Source organism: Gobius niger, assembly GCF_951799975.1.
Source record: "Gobius niger genome assembly, chromosome: 7".
NCBI classification, from domain to species: domain Eukaryota; kingdom Metazoa; phylum Chordata; class Actinopteri; order Gobiiformes; family Gobiidae; genus Gobius; species Gobius niger.
Window position 1 is genome coordinate 21,176,002 of NC_136858.1, and position 16,905 is coordinate 21,192,906.

Sequence of the window (16,905 nt, forward strand, 5' to 3'; positions counted from 1 at the left end):
TTCACTTATTTTAACACTACTTTTTCTTATTTCTGCCCAATTTTCCTCCATTTTCCCCTAAATGATTCCCCATTTTTCACACATTTCTTGACATTGGAGATGAACCTAGTATTGTAAATTTGCAAATCTTCCACACATTATTGTTCTGTTTCCTGGTTCTAGACGACAAGTACAGGTATTGGGGAAAAAAAGCATTGTTTCAGGTATTGGTATCAAAAACCGAGTATAAGTGGTATCGAAAATAATGTAACAGAACCCAGCCCTACTCAAGACTGAATACGCACCCAACGAAGCATATTGGTGTTTCAGTCTTATTACTACGCTTCTATTTGATCAATGCATGCTCTCTATGATGGAGTCCGTCTGATATAACTTCATTAAAACAAGGTTTCTTTGTTGACTTTCAATCATAGGCTCCAATACACTTTAAATAAGTCAATCGATTTGCTCTAGTTTACCTGCCCGCGTCACACAGCAGCAGACACAGAAATTGTTTAGTTGGAGCAGTAAAGCGAGATTGGTCTGAAATCAATTACTGGTGTGATAATCAGCCTGAGCGCCCACCAAGGAGGGCCGGCCCGGCGCACAGCGTGTCATTTATGCTCAGCGTGCTCTCACCGCTTATTTGAGCTGCACACTGTTTCTACTTTCTGGCTGTAATCCTTTGGCAAAGTTGGAAAAAAGGGTTGATCTTGTTTTGTGGTCTCAACGGAGATTAATGAGGCCAAAGACTGTTTTAACAGCACATAGAACAAGTGAATTTAAATGTTCTTTTCTAAATATAAGAAGATATGGAGAAGAGAGTGCAAACGGAAGTGTAACAAACTGGTGTAAGCAGAGTAACACTGTGCGTTTACGAGGCTGGCCAAAGTGCTTTACCATATTGATTTTCAGCGCCGTTGTGGTTGAGCGTGATTGTTGTCTTGAGAGCGTCTTCACTCTGTGTCAATCAAAATAAGTGAGCTGTCGAAGGAACATGACGTGCCATGCCCACATAATATTGACAAATGCTCTCAACCTTTTATGGAACAGTTTAAGATTGTTCCATAAATTACGTGCCGTTACTTTTAGTAGATTTTCAATATGTGTTCAGCATCTCGGCCCCTTTCTCATACTTTGCCTACAGGCTTTAGAATTCAGCTGCAGGAACATTGATCAGGAACATTTTTAGCTTGTATTAACACTGCAACATATTTTGGTATTATTGACTGTATGCTAATGCTTATTAAATGACTAGTTACTACCAGATAAAAAAAGTGTTTGACTTCTGAAAGTATATTATGGAAAATGAGGACACATTTTCTCCTGTCCATAGGGGGAAAACAGCTCCACCAAATGTTCTATATCCCCTTTTCTCTTCATCTCTTAATCTTAAAACGACCGAAATCTCGATCTGCATTGCTTTTAAAAGTGCCTTGTTCTCGACCGGATCATTTCCTTTCTCTCCCTGTCATCCTCTTCTTCTTAAGTGCCCGATTCAAATCTCCAAAGAACATACTTCATTCATTTTATGGGTTGTTATTATTATCAAGGAGACGCAGCCCTGCGGTTTGAGGTATTTCGCTGAAAAGACATTTAAAGTCTGTGAAGTCCGACCCTCAGCTTGCTGTTATAGCGCACGGACACACGCACACAAAGCGAGTGTGTCCCGTGGGAGATCAGGAAGTGACATTTACTGTTTCCTCCAGCAACAAAGATACTTTTAGGCCGTGCTCCTAAATGTCACCGGCACTTACCTGAGCTCTGCCGATTCACTTTTTCCTGTGCAGTTATATCACAGCAACAAAAAAAAATCATCTTTATATAGTTTGCACACATTTAAACAGTCAAAAGTAGCCTGTAAAAGCGAAGATCACTGGTACCTCTCACCCCTCCATTCGTGACATTTACTCAACCTGTCTCACCCACCAATTCCTGAACAATCACTGGTGTGTGGGAGAAAACTGCAGGTTCATCCAACTGAAGAACTCTCTCCCTTCCCCGCCCATGCCTCCCTCCTTCCGCTGCCACAATCTCTGGTCCACTCCAGACCCATCACGGACTTCAAAAGTTCCCGTATCCAATATGTGACACTTGAAACTTGCCCAATTGCGAGAATTGACCAAATTGTTAATGCCGTATTCAACTGGAGAGGAATTTGAATGGCCGCGGCTCTCTGTGCTTTTTGAAGCTGCGTTTGGCCTAAGGGGAGAGGTGTGCAGGGATTTCAGAGGGAGCCAAAATCCTAGTGCAGTGTTGGTGAGGGATGCAGACGGATGGTTCACTGCGGCGACTCCTGGAGGAACAGCCAAAAGCAATATTGAAGTGTTACAAAGACCAAATAGGAGCAGCTTGAGTTGATGCAATATGACGACCGACTTGCCTACGGTTGTTGCTGTATTAGTAGGTCTACTCACACAAAAAAAGACTATGTGTATGATTGTACTGGTACTAATACAAGAGGGAGAGTTTGAGAATAGATATAGAAAGAATATTTTATGTAGTTGTATTCGTGACAGAAGGGTTCTAATCAATACCTCATTGTCTTTTCTAATGTCACCCTTTCTGGAATGGCTAAGAATGGTAGGCAATCTGTAAAAAAGGGAATTTCTAAACAAATCTCTACATTTATGATTATAGGCAGTGGTTAAGGACAGGAGCTCACTGTGCAGGACTACTATATCAATGCATGCACCTTACATGTTTGCACCATGATATTAGAATCAGTAAAAAGTCCTCTTCGAAACTAAGTTTGAAATATTTTGTTACAACACTACTGGATAGGAAGGCCTCATTAGTGGCTAGTAATTACAGTGATGGTAGTAATAGTCAGCAGATCCTAGTTGTAGTAGTTAAATATGGTTGTTGAGGTTGAGGTTGGGATAAAAATGATAATGAGCAGCTGGGAGAGGGACATCTCTTCATTCATTTATGTAGGCTAATTTTATTGCTATATATCTTTTGGTGAAATAGACCAGTTTTTTGTCAGGGGGTGCGGGTCCTTAATTCCCCTCTCAGATCCGCCCCTGCCGCCCTACTGTATGAGCCTCGGCCTGACTGCACTGTGCAGAGAGAAAACACCAGCTCTGCTCTGCTCATTTGCCGAGAGAGCGAGGGGAGAGATGAACCAAAGTTTAGTTCAGCAGCCGCATTAACGGCACAGTGAGGACTGTTGGAGTTTATGCAAATTAGCCACAGATTTCAGTTTTGTTTATAAATGAAAACAAAACTGCCTTAATTTAGGGTAGATTGTTGCAGTTTTTGTTACTGTTTTAAATGTTTCACTATTTAAAACGGTGAAACATTGTGCAGTGAATCATTTGCTCCTGATCTGTCCGGTGTAACCTGTGCCTCTGCTGCTGATGTGACGGCGTCGGGTGACAGAGAAAGTGAGCGATAATGAGGGGAGAGATGTCCGTCCCTTCTCTCAGGTTTAATTGACAAAGTTTGGGTTGTGAAGTTTGTGCTGGTCTCGAAACGGACAGAAAACTCCAAAATAACACTGCACCAAAGAGTGATTGGAATCTTTGCTAAATTTTTCGTGGACTGTGGACACATACAACAATCCTGCAGTCTTTCCCGGTTATACAGCATAACTGTGAATCACGTAGATGACACCAGAGCAGTACATAGGGGTAACAGTAGAGATTAGTAACAGATAGTTGTAGCTAGTTTGTAAGAGCATACATTTCTCCTTTAGATAATTGCACTTGCAGTTCTATACCATTTGTACTGTATCTGTAAGAGTATCAAGGGCTATACTTATCTTGATTCTAAGAAATAAAAACCTGCATTTACCGAATTGTTCGGTCGGTGGAGAAGGAACAAATAAACTGTTGGGGGGAAATCGATATGAAGGGAATCAGGCTAACCTGATGTTAGGAAGACAGAGAGAGTGACTGCAGAGGAGGAGCTGGATGAATGTCTAACCACTTCACTGATCTCTAATTACGAAGTCTGCCCCTGTCTATTACATGTGTGTGTTATTTATGGCCCTGTGTGTGTTTACGGCCCTGAGGGAACAGCACACGGACCAGGACAAACGCAGGGAAGTGTAGTGTGAAGGTTTGATGTTGTTTACTACAGTCTAGACCACAGTGGTTCCCAGTGAGGAATCGGATCGAGACACTGCGGTCTTTTACCAGATAGAGAAAATTCTGGTAAGTCCTTGGTACTTACAGAGGTAATTCTAGATACTCATTGTGGTACTTACGGTGGTACTTACAGTGATACAGTGGTAATTCTAGGTATTTATTGGGGTACTTACAGTGGTACTTACGGTGGTACTTATGGTGGTACTTGCAGTGGTACTTACGGTGGTACTTATGGTGGTACTTACAGTGGTAAATACTAGTAATAATAGTGGTACTTCTAGGCACTTATTGTGGTACTTAAAGGATACTATAGTGAGAATTATATACTTCTAGATACAGTGGTAACTCTTAGTAATGAAGGTTGTACTCCCTCATGCTGATTTATGTTGTTTTATAGTCATAAAATCCTAGAAATTACTTCTGTATGTAGAAGTACCACATTTACTACCTATGAATTGCTGCTGTAGTATCCTTGAATTGCCAATAAGTACCAAAGTAAATAGAAGTACAACCTTCATTACTAAGAGCATTACCACTGCATCTCCTAGTAATGAGAGATACAGTGGTAACTCTGTGTCTCCCTAACCCTAATCCTCCTAACCCCTAACCCTAATTACTAGTAATTACCACTTTTAGTACCACAATAAGAACCTAGAATTACCACTGTAAATGCTAGTACTTACCACTGTAAGTACCACCTTAAGTACCTAGAATTACCACTGTATGTACCACTTTAGGCACCACAATAAATACCAAGAAGTACCACTGTAATTACCACTGTAAGTACCACGGACCGACCGGCCCGTAATGTAAAGTGTTACCAAAATGCTTCAAATCTTCATCTTTGCCACAACGGGATATCATTATCGGTTTCACTACCACTTTGTAAACCTTTCTAACTTTGTTGTAATGTCAGAATCACACCACATAAAACAGTCTTCAGCGGTGGTTTTAACTAGTCCCCACTTCTTTGTTGTCACTCATAAAACTGTCAATAGTCGAGTAAAACATAGCCTATCCCCTCCTCTTGGAGACGGATAACAGCACACTTTTGTTCGCTACACAAATCGAGTGTGTCTTTTGTCTGCGACGCCAGCTTTATTTCACTTAATTAAAAAGTTGATCGGTGGTGTGTCGCAGCGGAGTACTGATCTGATTAGTCACTGTGTGGATTGAACAATGTGGAGTTCAAAGCAAACATGCAGTAGAGTGTCTTGGGAGCGGGGCAATGGAGATTTGTATATTATTTGAAAGGATAATTACTGCTGCGGCATGAAAAGGTGGAAGATGACCCTGAAGACTCATAAGCCTTTGCACATATAGAGCAGGGGTGAAAACAGCGATACTCGTACACCATTAACGCCATGTCATGTGAGTAGTTTGTGTAAAAGTGGTTTATGATGACGTGGTAAGGCCTTTTCGGTGCGAAAGAGCCGTTACAGCTTCAGACAGTCGCTTCCAAATGCAGACATAGATAAAGGACTTTCGAAAGGTCAAATCAGAGAAAACGAGAAGGAACAAGCAAAGATGACTCCCAAACAAGCGCTGTAATTGAGACTGAAATAAAATAACAAAAGAGCTGGAAATTGGAGAGGACTTTGTTATATGTTAATAGAGTTGACCTATGGCTTCTTTTCTTGTTCATTTTTATTTAATTACCCGCTTATACAATTATACACGGCCCAAATGACTCCCAGTATGAAGCCCTTTTTGTGAAATCTGACCTTTTCCGGAGATCTTCATCCACTGTGTTTGCCACGTTTCACTGTATTAATGCGTGCCTTAATGATCTAAATGCGGTCCGATAAATCTTTGACTATTATGGGATGATTTGAGAACGGGGGCCAGCAACTTCATTATGCGTGAAAGAAGGTCACAGTGTCAAAAGCTGAATTATAGAGGACCGCGCTGCCCCAGTCTATTGGATAGAGGAACTTATCATCATGGTCATGCGAGGTCAGGGTTATTAAGATGGAAACAGCCTCATACAATAAGGGTTTGAACTAATGGGAGGTTGTTGTACTAGAGACAACGTTGACAACTGAACGCTGTGCGAATGTATAAATGAGAGCAAAATTTCGCAAAAAACCTCATTAAGAAGTCATGGATTCCTCTGGGATTTATGCTTCCGCTAAAAGGGATCTCCACTTCATTACTTTATTAATTCATTTTGACCATTAACATTATGCCACACATCTCACCCAGTCATCTGCTTTATACGTAGACGAAGACATCGCTATCAGAGTGACTCAGACTTTGTGCGAAGGCAATGACTCTGCTCGAGCTTTCATATGTCAACTTATATATAAACATGAATCAGTTTGTGGGTGGTGTATTTGAGAATGAATAGAACTGTCACCAACTCTGCGACGCCGATCTCAGTAAACTGATATATACATCCAGGTTTTACTTAAGATTTTTTAGCCTTTTTTTTTTTTTTTTCAAGCAAAAGTTCAAATGATTTATGCAGCATGCGTTATGGGTACTCAAGAGTTTGATTGATAATTGTGGTATTTTCAATCTCTCTGAAATGAAAAAAAGATTGGATTTCACTAAAGTTCTGCTCTTTGGATCAATACTTCTTAACCTTTCAAATTAATCAAGCTGCTATTAAGTCAGTTTAGGTTTTTCCCTTTTTTCACAGTCATCGTTTATAGTCATTATGGTTCTAGCTAGAGATGCACCGATCCAGCTTTTTTGCTACTGATACCGATGACGATACAGGGTTTTAACTATCTTCTGATATCCAATATTTACCGATATCACTTACTTAAAAGTGGCTTTCTCTGAGTGAAGATCAATAAAGTAATATTTGAATGTGATTGGATTCTCCTGGTTATTAGATTTCCAATGATATACAGCATGCCCATATTCACTTAGATTTAGGTGGTAAAAGTTATGTTTTAAGACTAGTATCGGTTTAGAATCGGCTTTTTGTAGCCGATACCTGAAATCATTTTTTTTTCAGTATCGGCTCCGATATCCGATACCAGTATCTGATCGGTGCATCCCTAGTTCTAACATACAAGATTTGCAATTTTTCCACAACTGTGAGATTGCAGTTGAAATTGAGGTCATGTTTGAAGGATGTGCTCTCAGGACTGAGCTTTAACTGCTGGACATTTATTGGGGACAGGTGCTGGGATTGTGGAAGTTCATTCACAAAAATAAAAGTAAACTGATACAAAAAACAATATTTGTTTTGAACATGTTTACTTATCAGGTGACGGGGTTAAGTCGTGCCCTTAAAGTCGTTCCCTCTGTGCTTTCAGGTGAGGATGACGACGATGAGGAGTGCGGGGAGGAGAAGCTGCCCTCCTGTTTCGACTATGTGATGCACTTCCTCACGGTTTTCTGGAAGGTTCTGTTCGCCTTCGTCCCGCCCACAGATTACTGGAACGGCTGGGCCTGCTTCGTCGTGTCCATCTGCATGATCGGACTGCTCACCGCTGTCATCGGTACACACACTAATACCCCCTCCCACCAAATCACAAAACACTTTCATTCAGACTTGTTAATACTTCTGTACACCTCTATATTGTTATGACTTGAAGTTCTTGACGACTTAACTGTAAAAACAAAAAACAAAGCTAAAATCACATGCCAATCACAAACATAATTGTCTCAGCGTCACGTTAACCTCTTCCCCCCCGCCTGGACCATGTGCATTCTCCTATTGAGTTTTACCCAGATCTCAACACTTACAGCCTACAGGGCAGTGTAACACCTCATTTGAAAGCTAAGACCTACAAAACTAAATTGTTCTTTTTCCTTGCATTGTTGTATGTGTTTTTACAGTATTAGGCTTGTGTGCCATTCATTTTCTTTGCAATGGTAGACAATTCTATTCTATTTGGGCATTTAAACAGGTTCAAAAGCAATATGATTCACTGTAGAAATGTTTTGGAGTTGCAAACATAAAGATTCCAAATGGAAGTATGTATGTATAGAGTTATTCTTACCATAGAGTAAGACCTGCTCCATTGCTTTGTTGCAGGGGATCTGGCGTCTCATTTCGGCTGCACTGTGGGTCTCAAAGACTCCGTGACTGCAGTCGTGTTCGTCGCACTGGGAACTTCAGTACCAGGTGAGTCTTAACCTATCTAATCACCCACAATGCACTGGGTCTGTGTAGGTGTTAAACGGAGGACCTTTGTTTTATTACATTTGACATTTAACTTCAGAAGGCCTGTATGAGCTTAAGACTCCCCGGAGGTCTTTAATTTGTGATATATTTGTTTTCTGCTCCTCTGTAACTGCAGGGACCTCCTTGACATTTGCAATTACTTTCCTTTCTTCTAACATGGGAACAGGTGCCTTTGATGCGTTCGTTTCCGACAGAAGATTCAATTAGAGCTTAATGTCATAAAATGAACTTTTGCCTTGCGTTAATCAGGTGACAAGAAGACATACTCAATATACTAAGATACAGAAATGTCACCTTTACTTGACTTAAAGTACTTAACTCCATTGCTAAATACACAAATTTATCTACTGGTTATTTCTTCTGTCATCACTACTGCAACTTATTGCCACTGTTACTACTATTGCTATCGCTATTACCATATTTTCGGGACTATAAGTCACTCCAGACTAGACTCCAGAGTAGAAAACAACATATATAAGTATATAAGTCGCACCAGCCACCCTGGTCCCCGTTGACAAGCCTCCCCCGGCAACACGTTGTTCAAGCACCCACTTACAAACTCCTTCCTCTAGCTGTGGCAATCTAGCTTTTAGCCCGTGATTAGCATTTTTCTTCATTGCAATAAGAGTAATCTCTGCTTTTCGCCAGTCCCTCACAAGTTTCTCGCTCACTCAAAACCTTCTTTCTGCTGCTTGATTACCGTTTTCGGCTGCATATTTCACTACTTGCAGCTTGTAGTCTGCAGGATATGATTTTCTTTTTGAGGGCATTTAGGTTCAGGGTAGCAGATACTGATACACGAGCCTAGAGCGCCCTCTAGTGAAAATAGCAAATGTGTGAAATTTTATATTTTTATATATAAGTCGCACCTGAGTATAAGTCGCACCGCCAGCCAAACTATGAAAAAAATGTGCCACTTACAGTCCAGAAATACGGTACTTAATACTGCCAAGACTTGCACCATATATACCCCAGCGGGGAAAAAAATCTAGGTAAAAGTCTCTACTCACCTAACATATAAAGGTACTCGCACTCCGGTTCCCTCCCACGAGCTGTGTGGCTTGGCCATAATACCATAGTTACAGAATAATTATAGTCCCTCGTATGCTTTGCTATAGTTCATAGAAAACAGGGAACAAGAAACCATGCAGCTCACTTCCACTGACCCACCCAAAGCACTTTCTCTGTGTGTGGTGGGCCATTTCAATGGTACAGGCTACAGGCAGCGTCATAGATCACCCTTTGTGTGTGAAGTATGACCGATGGCTGAAACGTCTGGGTAAACATGCTTTAACCTTGACTCTATCTCTTTCTTTGTTCTCTCATACAGTATTGTTCCTCTTTGTGCAAATCTATTAACTGGACGATGCAGACACATACATCATCGCACCTGGCTTAATCTACGTGCAAACACTGCATATACACGCACGCACCAGCCCACCGTGTTATTAGCCAGGGCCTATTTGTCATGTCTGGCTTAGGTGGTCTTATAGAGCTTAGGGACGACTGGTGTAGACATGATACATCATTATTATTTATTAGATTAAAAAGCCAAATCAAAAATAGGCACAGCACACTGAATGGGGAGCAGCAGCGCAATGGCTTTGGTCTGGGGGTTTCAGCCTTATTAGCGCGGCCTCCTGTGGCACTGCCATAAAGAAGAGAGCCCTTGGTTCTGGGTGGCTATTACAGTTAATAAAAGCCTCCTGCACCGTGTTTCCACTGTGATTAACCTCATTTATCACAGTTAACCTGGTTAACTGGCTAGCACACATCCACATGCCAAACATGTGCACAAACGGAAAGCACACGGAAAGAAATGGATGAGGAGCAAAAACGCCAACAATATCTGGTCCGTTCGGAGGTTTTATGGCATAATACAGGTGCACTTTAAATCATATATGTACAAATCTGAATACATGGCATAGCATAGCATATATGGCGTAGCATATTTAAAAACAGCTGGAAACATGTGGCTCTGTGTTTGTTTGTGAGCGATAGATCCTCCTTTAACCTTCCTGTGACACTCCAGCTCTCAGCCTCCTAATTGTGTATACCATTTATTTGCATTTATTTCATTTCATTTGAAAATTGCAACTTGTTTGAAGGAATGGCTCCGCAAATTTTGATCAGACATAAAGGGCATGATCTTTGGGATATTAACGGATATATTGTATGCTCTTTTATACAATTATAGAGTGTGTTTACATGCGCTCGAGTAACCTGGTTATTAGGCATGTCCTGGTTATGACATTATTCTGGATATGATGTTTACATGCGTCCGAGAAACCAGGACACTCTTGTCCCTGTGTACATGAGCAGCTACATTAGCCTGGATATTTAGGCTCCAGAGAGGGGCGGAGCTAATGACACATATGGTAAGGAGCTAAATACTTTAGCAATGTTGCTAATGCATGGCTTTTCTCTAGCACGGAGACAAGAACTATCCAAGAAAGCACTTAAAACAGTATATTTCCCAGCTTCAGCGTCAGACGTGATAATAAAAAATAAAAAATGTTAAATTGGTTTGATCCCAGAGGAACACTGACTTCCACCGGAAATACCACAGAGCAAAAATGTGTTTAAAGCCCAGGTACCAGATAAAATGGCTGTAGGAACGTTTTTGCACCTACCATCTCTGTTTCTAAAGTTTGCACATGCTCAGTACATCAGCTCAGCGATGGTGAAAAAACTGGATTCTGTGTTTACATGAACCAGACCAAACCAGGAAACTTAAAATCCCCACTAATAACCTGGATACTCGAGTGCATGTAAACGCACTTTAGTCACTGGTTTTCTGTTTTTGTCCGATATTAAAAGTCTGTTAAGATACCACTTAACCGGTCTGTGTCCTAATCGGCTTGGGATAATTTGGGCCTAAAAATCAAGCTTTAGCACAGGCCCTAATGTACAGCGTCATTATTTCACAATGAACGTAATAGCTATAAACAGTGCCTTTGCCAGCTGGAGGAGGCCTCGCATCAGAATGGACCCAGGTGGCTTTACGCTTGTACACAAACACACACATTTTAGTGATACTGTTTATGCAGCAGATGTAGTCAGTATACACACACTCATTTGAGCTCAGCGGGTCTGTCCTTGAAGCTTTAAGGTCTCTGCCTAGATTTATGAGCAGTGAGCTTCTAACTTGGCCCGATGCCTTTCTCTTTTCACTTTTCCAATCGACCATCATCCCCCTGGCAGTTCTCCTTTACTCGAAGCTTCTTCTTTCATCTGACATAAAAATAAAAGGCATAAATCGCTAATGAAAGATAGTACCCTGAAAAACCAAAGGGCGAATGCTTCTAAGTGACCAGCTGGCTGTTTGTAGAGGTTTTGTTCTCATGATCGGGAGCTATTGTTGAGCTTGGCAGAACCTCGCTGTGCCTTTCATGACAGGAAATCGTGTCTCCGTAGAGGGACCTGTTTGGCAAATGCAAAACCAGAGGAAAACTTTGCAACCGAGCAACACAGCATCGCCAGGAAGGCCAAGAGTTGTTTGCCCCGAGAATGAAACGGATACCCACACACACGCAACCTTGCAACTAATTGATCTTGGACCAAAACTGGGCCAAGATGGCTGCCAGCACTAACAGGATTAAAACTGCTTCTAATTTAAGATTCGATGTCTAAATGAGGAAAACGGGATTTGTGGGGTGTTGTCTTTTAATAATCGTAAGTGTTCTGTGTTTATCAGGGCTGGAGCAGACTTGCCAATAGCTAAAGCCCAACTTCAGAGTTGGAAAGGTCAAAAGTGCATCAAGTTGGAAGGGAACAGGCGACGAGAATGAAGTGTTATCCCATTACGATTTAAAAATATATAAATAAAAGCTTAAAAGATCTTAAAGAAGACATATCATGCTCACTTTTGAGTTTTCAACTCTGCTCTATAGCGTTCCTTTATACCTGGAGTTGTTTTTAGCTGTTTTGTTTAATTCATGCAATTTTGAGTAATCCTGTCACTTTTGTTGCTTGTTGCTGCCGAAACGCCCTAATCTATATTTCTCAGACTTTGGTGCATTAGGGAGGAGTTTAGTTCATCATTGTTAGGGAATTAACAATGGTGTTCGAGAGGATAGATGAAGAATAGGCAGCAGTCTGAATGTCTTATACAGGAGAAGTTTATTTACCATCGGTGCGGGACCCGGAGACATGAACTCAAGACATTGCGCTAGTCCTACCATTCAAGTCCGTCTATGCTTCCACAGAAAAGAGATAAATACCCTCTGGGGCGTCATGATACACAATCAAACATTCAGTGGCTGAGAGTAGGTGCCTGAGCACCACAGTCAAGATGACAGAGATAGTACGACTGTACAGCTTGACCCAGTATGATGAATAGCAATTTAATGTTATCCTCTAACAATCACCAAACTTGTTCTGGGCTCAATGCTGCTTCATCACAGTTAATGATTTGCTAGCATGCTTTAACTGAAAGCGAAAGCCAAATAGCACAAATAAAAATATATATTAAAATGTTAACCATGATCTTGTCTTCCTATCCCTCTCTCTTCCCTTTACCCGTGTTAAAAGGGAGAGGAAAAAACATATGTTTTATAATGTGTCATTCCCATTATATATCATATACGTCGTCAGCTGTCACTTTATCATAGTCACATTTATTGATAGTTGTTTAAATCTGACATCTTGTTCTGTCTCTCTACCCAGATACATTCGCCAGTAAAGTGGCTGCCATCCAGGACCAGTACGCAGACGCCTCCATTGGGAACGTGACGGGCTCCAACGCTGTCAACGTCTTCCTGGGCATTGGGGTCAGTTCAGACTATTCATGAGATGATCAACATTCTTTTATTGTTTCCCTGAAGCCCGTCCAGTCCAAAACAGTGACCCTCACAAAAAATAATGTCTCTTATAACCAGACCCTCAGAGATAGATAGATGTCGATCAGGTACTCTGAAAGCTACTTTTAGAAAGCAAAAGTGTGACAGAGCTACTTTTGAGATCCCTGCTTTAAACATGCAATATTTTCCCCTCCCATTAGTACACCTTTATTTATCACCGTTTTATTAAATGTCTCTCCTTTGGTCAGGTGGCGTGGTCCATTGCTGCCATCTACCACCAGAGCAAGGGCCAGGAGTTCAGGGTAGACCCAGGCAAGCTGGCCTTCTCCGTCACCCTCTTCACCATCTTTGCCTTCGTCGCCGTCGGCGTGCTCATGTACCGGAGGCGACCCGAGATTGGGGGAGAGCTGGGCGGGCCGCGGACTCCCAAGGTCCTGACCACCATGCTCTTTGTCAGCCTGTGGCTCATCTACATCCTCTTCTCTTCTCTGGAGGCATACTGCCACATCACGGGCTTCTAGACATAGGATTCAATACAATATAATACCAATAATACGATACAACGGTGGGGATCAAGACAGATTGAAATTAAAAAAAATGGACTAAGAAGATGAAAGGGTTTGAAGGCTGCATCGCTGATCTGCAAGTCCCTCCTTATGTGCCGTGGAATAATGGCCAGTTTTTGAATTGTGTGTAAATGATGAATAGGAAGGAGGGAAAGACTTCCAGGAGCGCATGGAGAAGCTGAAGGAATCAAGGAAGAAACTCTTATCGAAACCAATCATTCAGACAACTGTGTGAAGACAAAACTCCGACCAAAACAACTTGTTGTAGGCTTCTGCGGCTCCAGGGCAGTAAGTTTGCAATGTGAGACCGCCTAAGACCATAACATACTGCTGAAGTCTAAAGTCCTGGTGATATCGCCACTACCGTCCTATCAAATTAACTGTGCGTGTGCTGAGTTGCGACTATGTTGATTTGTCGTAGAAGATGATGACGTACTGTGAAAAAAAAAATCTTGTTATGCTGTTTTGTTTTTGTGTTGAGGTCTCTCCGACAAAAGCCCCGCCCAGTTGAGCTAAACAACGGAAAGTGCTGAGCTGGGCTTCTGAGCGGAAAGTGCTTTCAGTGAAGTGAAAGAAATGTAAATATCTTGAGCTGAACTTGCAAAGCAGCTCGCTCTGAATGTCTTTGGTTTATGCTGTGCACTCGGAAACAGGCCCCTATGGTTTGTTTTATTCAGTAGATGTAAATGATTCAAGGTCTACGATCAATCAAGAAAGGAGTCGTTGTGTGCATTTACCTTTAAAAAGGCCTGGATCAGTGAGATAAAAATGGGCCGAAATACCGTCAAAAACTGTTTAGGTTGCTCATAAATAGCCATCGTTTCTGCATTAGATTTTGGAAAACATGGGCACTGGCATCAGTTCTTGTATATAACATTACGGCTGTTTTAACCATGACTTCATTTTGTTTGTTTTGGGCCACTCCCCCAGGCTGGTCTGTGGACCAATCAAAAATCTTCAAGGGCTTTGTAGAAGGAACATGCCACCATGTTACCCACACAATAGGTCTTTCGAAATGTTCATGATTGGATACTATACCTGTAAATGAACTGGTGTGGCAGATTGTCACATTCAAAGAGAACTAAAAAAAAAACGAAATCTTCAAATACTGTAACAAATATTTCTACAGTTTACTTAAATCTTGTGACAATTTGAGAACATTTTAATCACTCATTGGATTTTAAAAGCTTCAACCAAAGCTTAAATTTTGTTGGAACACAATATAGGCCAATATATATATATATATTTCTTTCCTCACCATCATTGGACTTTTACACTTAAGACTGTTAACTCAATCTTGCTACATTTGTGTAGCCTAAAAATGGTCAGATCCGCTTGCTGTATCTACAGATAAACATTTGTAAGCTTTTTTGTTGTCGTTGCGTCTTATAGAGGATTCCCACTTTTCATCAGGCCAACATGTAAAAGCAAAACTGACTGGGTTAGAATCTCTTTCAATGAGAGCATTAGCAAATAATCATAATTTCAATAGTTTTAAAAAACATGTGATTATAACATTTTGCCAAACCAAATTGCACACAATTGAATCAGTGGCTTTGCAGGCCACACATATCAAAGGCCTTTGAGTGGCAGTTTACCCCTGTTTTGCCAAAGGGAAATCTTTCTACCACCTTTGCGGTCCCGCTTTAAAAATCTCTTCATAAAACATTCATAATAAAAAAAATCTGAATTTGAGACTTTTCTATCCTATTTGTATGTCTCCTCACTGGCATGCAGCTAAGGTTTATACACTGTTTAAAAAAGCTAGCTCGTATAACACGGTTGTAATGGGAGTTTAAAAAAGTGAGTGAGTCTAGTAGTAGTATTCTTTCATTTTGTGCCTGCTGCCGAAATGAAGTTGACATTTTGAGGAATGAACACTTCCTGTAATAAATGTTGCATTACCTTAAAGCTAAGATTTTAATTTTAAGGCTGTTTAGTCGATATCACGTCCCAATGTAAAAGCAGTGAAACTAGTCAAATAAGAAACGAGAACTTGCACTCCTGAACTCCAGTGAGTCGTCTGTAAATATAACAGAGGTGATAACAATGTGTATAATTACTTATGGGTAAATGAAGGTGAAGCCCTGCACAGGTCAAACTGCTTTGGGTGTTTTGATTTTTTTTTTTGTTCTTTTTTTTTTTGTATTACTCAAATGTAGACAAAACAATGATGTAAAGAGCAAACGTTGCTGTTGTTTATGACGTGTTCAAACGCCTCCTTGAGCACCACCAAACGAAATGGACAATAATAATAATAAAACAGGACGAACTTTCTTCTTTGAGTGACGTGTCACTGTTGCTGCAGCCAATGACAATGAAGGAATAATTTTCAAATGGAAGATTAAAAAAAAAAAAAAAAAAACATGAAGATACAGCCATATGTTTGATTCCTGGGTCAGCGAGACTCAAGTGGACTCCTCCTACCCAGCACGTGTATTGTTATGGTGTCTCTATCTCTCCTCTACCCTCTGTGTGTCTCGAGATTTCTACCTTTGCTGCCAAAGTAACAAATCTGGCGGTTTTTGTTTTGCCTGTAACTTCCTCCCCCACGATTCCCCCCTCTGTCATGTTTTCCATATTTTTGGGAATGTCAATGTGCTACTTGTTGACACTGTGCATGAATGCTAACACGTCTGTATATAGTAATAGAGAATCGTATCCCCTCATTGCTCTGGTTGTTGACGGAAAACAAAACAAAAAAAATGTTTCGAATGTTGTACAGATTCGAGATTTTACTGTTTTTTAGTTACATTTTTATGTAATTAGTAGGTCTAATTTAAGGAGAAGTTTTGAAGTAACTTGCACATTAATTATTATTTTTGTTAAAAAGGCAATATCTGCTGTTATTGAATGAGAGATGAGATCTATAAAGAGGTATGTATCTTAAATAAAGTATACGGGATTTGCATGGGTTATTTGTACAAAAAAAAAAAAGACAGTGCTTGCTACTTCTAATACCGTGGCTGTATTCCCTGAAAGAAAGAAGATCGTATGTATATCTAAAGGTTATTTTGTCATGAAAGAATAATAATAATAATAAACATATTGTGTATATACTGTACAGTGTTTTAAGTGAGATGGCTGTGTGACCATCGAAACCATAGAGAATTTACTGCATATTTATTTCTATGAGTTAAAAGCACTCACTACACTCAAGAATGACATATATTGCCTTTTTTTTTCTTTTTGGAGAAGTTGTAGTTTGGCTTTAAAGCTTGTTTCTCTATCTTGGCCTTTCTCCATTCCCTTGTCATCATGCCTTTCCCCCCCACAGAATCAAACGTTTTTGTTGCTGACTTGAAGGGATTGAAGGT

At 40.6% G+C, this 16,905-nt stretch overlaps 1 protein-coding gene across 2 annotated transcripts in view; it reads left to right on the plus strand.

The window, feature by feature from the left end:
• Positions 1–14,717, plus strand: part of slc8a1b (solute carrier family 8 member 1b) — a 110,859-nt gene extending 96,142 nt beyond the window's left edge. For both annotated transcript variants that reach the window (XM_079559819.1, XM_079559820.1), the window contains exons 8-11: positions 7,346–7,531; positions 8,071–8,160; positions 12,889–12,992; positions 13,271–14,717. In XM_079559819.1, the coding sequence (XP_079415945.1) occupies positions 7,346–7,531; positions 8,071–8,160; positions 12,889–12,992; positions 13,271–13,543 (653 nt within the window). In that variant the 3' untranslated portion in view covers positions 13,544–14,717. The remainder of the gene's footprint in view (positions 1–7,345; positions 7,532–8,070; positions 8,161–12,888; positions 12,993–13,270) is intronic.
• The last annotated feature ends 2,188 nt before the right edge of the window (positions 14,718–16,905 follow it).